Source organism: Ursus maritimus, unplaced genomic scaffold (genome assembly GCF_017311325.1).
Source record: "Ursus maritimus isolate PB19 unplaced genomic scaffold, ASM1731132v1 scaffold_3, whole genome shotgun sequence".
Taxonomy (NCBI): domain Eukaryota; kingdom Metazoa; phylum Chordata; class Mammalia; order Carnivora; family Ursidae; genus Ursus; species Ursus maritimus.
In genome coordinates this window covers 102,694,587-102,702,021 of record NW_024425563.1, presented here as the reverse complement: position 1 = coordinate 102,702,021, position 7,435 = coordinate 102,694,587, and the positions used below count along the sequence as shown (strand labels likewise).

At 49.8% G+C, this 7,435-nt stretch overlaps 1 protein-coding gene across 1 annotated transcript in view; it reads right to left on the bottom strand.

The window, feature by feature from the left end:
- Positions 1 to 398: 398 nt before the first annotated feature.
- EGFR (epidermal growth factor receptor) overlaps positions 399 to 7,435 on the bottom strand; it is a 202,758-nt gene continuing 195,721 nt past the window's right edge. The window contains exons 24-28 of the mRNA XM_040644520.1: positions 6,482 to 6,579; positions 5,100 to 5,267; positions 4,672 to 4,719; positions 3,890 to 3,992; positions 399 to 3,175 (exon numbers count right to left, since the gene is read on the bottom strand). Coding sequence (XP_040500454.1) covers positions 2,817 to 3,175; positions 3,890 to 3,992; positions 4,672 to 4,719; positions 5,100 to 5,267; positions 6,482 to 6,579 — 776 coding nt within the window. The 3' untranslated portion in view covers positions 399 to 2,816. The remainder of the gene's footprint in view (positions 3,176 to 3,889; positions 3,993 to 4,671; positions 4,720 to 5,099; positions 5,268 to 6,481; positions 6,580 to 7,435) is intronic.

The following is a 7,435-nucleotide window of genomic DNA, read 5'->3' as shown; positions in this document are numbered from 1 at the left end:
ACCCTTACTTTCCCCTGACCTGTTTCCAAGGGCCGGATCTGAGGTGGGGCCATGGGAAAAGTATCCAGGAACTGAGCGAGGAAGGAACAGGCTCTCTTTAGGGTCTTAGGACCTGGCGTCAACAAGGAGGAACGGAAGAGATGGAGTGTAAGCTTTGAACTCTGGCCAAGCAGGGCCATGAGATGGAAACATGGGTGCCAGTCTGGGGGGCCCCTCTCCTCATCTGCCTGCAGTGATGGGGGGTCCCTGACTTGGGCTCTGAGGCATCTCCAAGCCCCCTCTGCACCTCCCTGGACAGCCATGGTGAGGACATTGTGGGAAACAGTTTTAAAAATCCAGAGAACTTAGCAACTCGATTTTATGCAGGAAACTGAAATACGAAGGAGAAAAAGCTTGAATAGTTTTTGCTGTTTTATTATGTTATAGTAAAATATTGCAAATTACAAAAATACTAGGATTTAACTGCTACAGTTGGACTGAGATACAGTTGCTCTCCCTCACCAATCATTTGCTTCTTGATGAATAACTGGTAACAAAATGTGCATTTCCAGGGCCAAATAAACGTCTGACTAAAATATTTATGTTCTGAGGTGAATAAATAACGAAAGTGGCTTACTGACAATGGCATAAAATTTTAGAGTCTTAGAAATGTTTAATCTTTTCACTAATTATTTTCAGCTCCCCAGTGAGGACACCACACGTCTGGCATGGGGGAACGCTGTAAGCCGGTTCCCAGGCTGGAAGGGACAGCTAGTTAGGACGCACGGACGCAGCCTTTCCCCCACTTGGGAGCAGTTCCTCCGACAGAAGATTTCTCGGTGGAGGTTTCATGTGCTGGGAACACACTTCCATTTCCCTCGTGGCTAAGACCCCAGTCCTGCTTTGGCCCAACTCCACCACTCACTCCCTGTGAGCGTTCCAGGTCCCCAGGCGGGACCCACTCTTCCCTGCCCGGGGCTGTCCGTGCTTGGCCGACCTGTCTCACCTCACATCTGTCGTATTCTCTTAGGGCATCTATTTATGAGTCCAGTCAATTCCTTTTGCTAAATTGTGAATTTCTTGGAATTGGGGATTATGTTTTATTTATTTTTGTATCTTTAGAGTTTATGCTGGGCTGGTATAGGGGCTTAAGAGTATCTGAAAACACAGTGGAACTGAATTGAATAGAGTTTATATTTCCATTGGGACAAAGTCAATATATTGGTAACAAAATTGGAGGGCCCTGATCTGCGAGTCAATACTTTAACAGCAAAAGGAAAATCTCATACGGGTGTGTGGCTGAACACGTCCCTGTAGGCCGAAGATACTGTCTGAGACGTTTTCTCCTTGAAAGACTGGATATGGTAAGAGTATTTAACACCTGTGTACAAAGGACTGCCATGAACCGGTCAGGCTGCAAGGGCGCACAAGGTGGAAAAACACTTGGGGTCCTAAAATTAGCGGGACCTTCCAATGATTGGAAAATTGTCTTAAAAGGGAATTTGCTTTCTTTCAAAAAACTACCTGTAGACGTTGTTAGGGCATTATCATCGATTTCAAACTCTGATTTCCTATTTACCTCTGTAATTCCCCCATGCATAGTGTTATCTTTACTTCCCCCTGTCAAATGTGCCCTCAGGGCCTAGGGCTGTGGTTCCTGTTCCTGCGTGGTGGCCCAAGGGCCTGGATCCTTTCATTCACAAAGGGCAAGGAGGGGCTTGGGGGGCAGCTTACCAGAGAGGGGAAAAAAGTACCCTTTGAGTAAAAAACTCTTAAAGTAAAATAAAAAGAAAATTATCTCCCGTAAATAAGTGGGGGGCGGGGTGGGAGGCTTAGACGAGCTGCAGGCGCAACTTCTCGTTTCTGCGCTGTCCAATATGTGCCGGATCCCCAGCCCCAGAGGACCTGATGTATTTCCTCTGAGACTCCAATCTGGGAGCCGCGTTCTTGTGCGAACGCTTGCATCACCGTTCCATCTTGATTAAAGGCTAATGGTCTGCGTGCTGATCAAACCCGAGCTGGTCCAGGTTACTGTCTGATGTACCGTCTCCTCTTACTGACGGGGAAAGCATACTGAGTTTCAAAGCAGTGGAATGGAAAATAAACAAGTAAGTCCAATACTTATAACTAGAAAACACTGGTCAACCGTTGGAGAGTAAGTACCATGAAGAAACTTATATAAAAAGAAGTCTGAAGAATTCTACCCCCTCCATTTCTTTTGTGCTCAGGGAGGGCTGGAAGTGGCTTATCCTCTTGTACCTGCTATGATCTGCTACAGTACCCATCAGTCCTGCGTAGGACACAGAGTACTTCTAGGTTTTTTAATTGTCTTGTGGTGGACGAACCTTGGAGCAGAGTCAGTAGAATCGAACGTTAGCTGGAAGACTCTGACCCTTGCTTCTTGGTCACAGTTGGGCCTGGATCCATTCAGTGCAGCAAGTGCTATAAGCAAGCTTCCTCCTCATTGGAAAAGCCCACGAGAAATAAAATCAATAATGACAATTAAAAACCCCAAGGGTCCCCAAGCAATAAAACTCCGTACGCGGGTTTTTTTTTATATCAAATATACCTCATCGAAAGGTGAACTTCTGCCCGAAGAGACAATATTCTTGCTGGGTGCCTTTTCGTGGAGGCCTCACAGTTTGAAGACAAAGGAATGTCCCAGCAACTTCCCACAGTGCATCCAAGTAGGGGCACTTCCTGGGTGAAAGATGGGTCCCTCAGAGCAAATACGGCCAAACCAGTCCATGGGTCCAAGAGTTAATGTGGGCAGCTGCCGTGGCTTGGTCCCAGGGGCTGACACATCCGAGACTCATGGCCCATGCTGTGCTCCATGGTCATGCTCCAATAAACTCACTGCTTGGGGGCGCTACCCTCAGGTAGTCTGCATTTTCAGCGGCGGGGCCCTTAAAGATGCCGTTTGACTTGGCTTCCTTGGGAAAGAAGTCCTGCTGGTAGTCCGGGTTGTCCAGGCTGATCTGGTGGTTGCCTTTCTGGGCCCAGAGGCCGGGGCCGTCGAGCACACTGCTGACGCAGGTAGGGTGTGTGTTGAGATACTCGGGGTTGCCCACTGCGTTGCTGTGGGGATTCTGGTAGTGAGGGTCTCTGCCAGGAGCTGGATTTAGAGGCTGATTGTGATAGACGGGGTTCTGGACAGAACCCGCAGGCCTTTTGGGAACGGACTGGTTTATGTATTCTGAAATAGGAAAGAAATCACAGGTGACGTAATCAGCCCAGCATCAGCCCAAGCGGGACCCCACTGGACACCGACCCTGCCGATACTCCTCCACAAGGCCGCTGAGGGCAGGGCTGCTGGGAAGATGAGTGTCCTGCTGTTGCTGCAAGATACACTGGGTTCTTTTCTATAATTCTCAAAGCAACGGGCACATTTATCTCTGCCAATTTAAAGTCCGCAGGAGGACAGCCTGCCTTGAGATGCATGTGTGCACATGGGTATGAAGCACCTGGCAATAAAGCTGAGATCAGGAAAATACGTGTTTCACATGCTGGGAATGGAGCCCGGATCGAATCTGTCACACACATGTGTGCACACAGACACACTCATCCATACACGGTCACACATGCGCTGACACATTCACACACACACACACACACACACACACACACACAATCTTTGATGTTTGCTTCAAATTCTAGAAAATCTGCAAACTGATGCTAAAAACACACCTCCCGGCCAGACATGACTTGAGTTCAACACAAAGACCTGCATGCACACTCAGTCGTTCTGCAGTTCTCTGCTCTTACTCCCTACACCGTGTCTGCAAATCGCCACTCTCCACTTCTGGACTGGCTTGACGCAAGCAAGCAGCCCGGGCACCAGGGGATGGAGGCTGGCCCTGTGGGACGGCGAGGCCAAGGACAGTGACCTTGTCCAGGGGAAGCCACTCACCAGGTGCTGGGAGGAAGGTGTCATCTATGTTGTCCTCGGTCAAGGTGCCAGTGGGGTCCGAGCTGTACCGTTGCAGGAGGCTGTCTTCTTTGAGGGGACAGCTCTGAGGGGAGGACATAAGGCAAGGTGACTCCGGTCAGTGCTGCTCAGACTTCAAAGTGCATACAGATCACCTGAGATTTTGTTAGATTGCAGAGTCTGTACGGTCCAAGAAAGCGCCTCAGCGTCTGCATTTCCAACAAGCCCCCGGGTGGTGCCCATGCTGCTGGCCCACAGACCTCAGGACCAGTGGCAAGGACCTGGTCAGTGTGCAGCACGGCTTTCGGCAATGACAGAAATGTTCTAACATCCGTGCTTTTCAATATGGTCACCAGTGCAAACTGAAGGAGACGCACGAGGCCGGTGGCTTCTGTATTGTACGGGTCTAGATCAAGCCTTCCTACCAAGCATCAGCATCACCTGGAAGGCTGGCTCAAGCCCGATGGCCGGGCTCTGCCCCTCGCTGTCCTACTTCAGTGGGTCTGGGTCGGAGGCCTGGCCGTTTGCATTTGTAACAATCTGCCAGGTGATGCTGGTGTTGTTGGTCCGCAAACCCCGTTCTGAACAGCATCGCGGTAAGGGACAGCTAACTGCTGGCCTTAGGGCAGGGGTCAGGGAGACCATACGGAGAAGAAAGGAAGGAGAATCAAGACCGGTTGGGGTAAGATGGGCATTTTCTATGTGCGATAGAGCCATGATACAGAGCTGTTATTTAATTCGGGTTTACTGGTGTTCATACGTACCCCATTTCTGTCAATGCAAGCCACGGCGGAATTGTTGCTGGTGGCACTCTGGAAAAGAATCGACGTTGTTGAGGGCACACTTGCATATTCTCGCCCGTGCCCACTGAACCCAGGAGGTGGGATCTTGGGGAGTGGATATAATTAAAGTTACTTAATTTTGCCTTGACCCACCAGCTTTAGAAAACTAGGTTTAGTTCTGACTTAATTCTGGTCCCTAGTAGACCTAAAAAGATTATGATCCAGTTATTGCAATGCCGTCAAACAGCTCACTGATACACCGGATGGAGTCACTCTGACTTTGGCTTGCCCATCTCGTTAACATCTACTTCTTTGTCTCTATGTGAGTTCTACTACACGGGTCTCATGTTCTCTGAACGATTCATTCAAACCAGCAGACACAGAGCTTGAGAAGGAGCGACATTCCGTACCAGGGAACTCAGGAGGGGGGTCCGGGATGTGGAGGGACTGTGGAAGAAGCCCTGTTGGGGGATGAGGTACTCGTCGGCGTCCACGACGTCCTCCATGTCCTCTTCGTCCATCAGGGCGCGGTAAAAGTTGGAGTCTGTAGGGCTTGGCAAATGCATCCTCTCGTCTCCCTGGTGCAGAGATTTTGAGACAGGTGGTAAGGCCCAGACAGGTGGTAAGGCCCGGATAGGGGGTAAGGACCAGACAGGGGCTGTCCCACTTCTTGGCAGATGCCTCTTTGCTCGGCAGTTTGGTTATAATAAATCACCCCAGTTCTCAGAAGTGTAGCTGCTTCCTTCCCTCCCCCCACTTGACGTTAAAACATAAAAATTCTTTGATGTTTAAAAGCCCCTAAATGAAACAGAAACAGCTTAAGAGGAAGAAGAAAGGGGTGCAGGAGCGGTATCTATCGAGTGTGTACTATGCAGTTAGGTGTGCCATCTTAGAGTTTACAGGGAGACATTGGTCCCTATTCCTGGCACGGACCTCTTAAACCCTAGGAATCTCTGAAATGGTGAGAGTGGCAAAGGTGTCCTTGTTATGTTGATGAGTGGCTTTAGGACCACAGCTAAGGAGGGGAATGGTTGCCAGGGGAACCAACCAGCGAAGAGGGGATCGGAGCTTTCAGTCACACCCCTGATGTCCTGGAATGTGGGAGGCGCTGGAGGGGGAATCACCATTTGGCCATTAATTTAATCAATAATGCCTATTTAATGAAGACTCCATAAAACCCCACAAGGACTGGGTTCATAGAGCTTCCATGTTGGTGAAGACATGGAGATCTGGGGAGAGCCACCCAGAGGGTGTCAGGGAATTTCCTCCTGGGAGGTGTACGGAAGCCCGCTTCCCCCCACCCCCCAACACACACAGCGGAATTGCTAAGCAAAATCTTCAGGTGCTGTATGCAAATTCTTTCTGCATACGTTATTTCACTGACTTCATTAAACAGCCCTGTGAGTTTGGTTTTGTTGACCTAAAGTGGTAAGCGGAGACTCAGGGATTTGAAGTCAGATTTGCTGCCACCAAAGCCCTGCTTCTCCATCTGACGGAGCAGATGGAGGCTCTGCGAACTGGAATATGAACGTGACACATGGAACTGAATTTGTCAGAGTGCAGTCCGGTGGGGGTGGCACATGGAGCTGGGGGGGTGCTGGCACCACAAATGACCTCCACTCGGTTCACGGTGTGGCCTGTGCCCTAACCAAGGCTGGCTCTCAGGCCTTGAGGGTGTGAGGACGGGACCTGGGACCCAGGGAAATTGAACCGGCCCACAACAGAGCAGTGACACTGGACGCTCCGCAGAGGGACCTCTCCCAGCGGAAGCTCAGAGACGGTGATCCGGTACCTGGATGACAAGGTAGCGCTGGGGGTCACGGGCCATTTTGGAGAACTCAATGATCAATTCACGGAATTTTGGGCGACTGTCCGCATCTATCATCCAGCCTAGAGAAGGAATGAGGAAACAGCACAATTAGACCCTGAAAGAAATGATAAAGACGGCATTGCTTCCAGAAAGCATTTATGGTGAGATCCTTTTAGGCAAGCAAGTGATGCCGAAACCGAATCTTTGTGATAGGCTTTTTGTCTTGGCACACCAGTGCTGACCACAGTCGGAAGACCATGATGACATAAAATACTTGAATCAGAATGACAGTAACCGTCTAATTTTCTATGCCTACTCTTCCCAGGGCCGGAGTTCTGCATTATCACCTTAAGGGACCCGGCAGCCTTGATGCATCACTCTTTGTGAACTGCTAGACTGTAGGGAGCCCCGGCCGTCCAGGCTCTCTGGCCACGTCCTCACGGGCATCCATTTTCATCTACACTCGCTTAGCAGTCTTGCAAGCTGGAAACTAGATTCAATTTAGGGAAAGTTAGGGACTTTCTTTAAGAGTCTCGGGGTTTGGGAACTCCACACCCTGATGCTTTCATTGTCTTACACCCTCAGTCACCAAGCACGCAAGTGAGGGGGTGTTCAGTGCCTTCCCTAGCACACTTGTTCACCTCGCCAGCACATCTGATTACACAATGATCTCAGTCTGCATGAAACACGCTGGAGGGACAGTGGTCAGCTGGAAATCCTTGTCTCTCTTGAGGGTTCACATCTATTTTTTATCGGCAGGATGTCAAGCTATTTTAGGGCAGACTGCTATGTGACCTTAGACGAATCATGGAACCTCTCTGGATCCAGCTTCCTCCGTCCAAAGCAGGGATGTTAAAGTAGGTTAACTCCGTGATCTAACGTTCAGAAAGGGATTCGTATTTACATCAACTTGGCCCCTTCATATTCCCTGTGCTA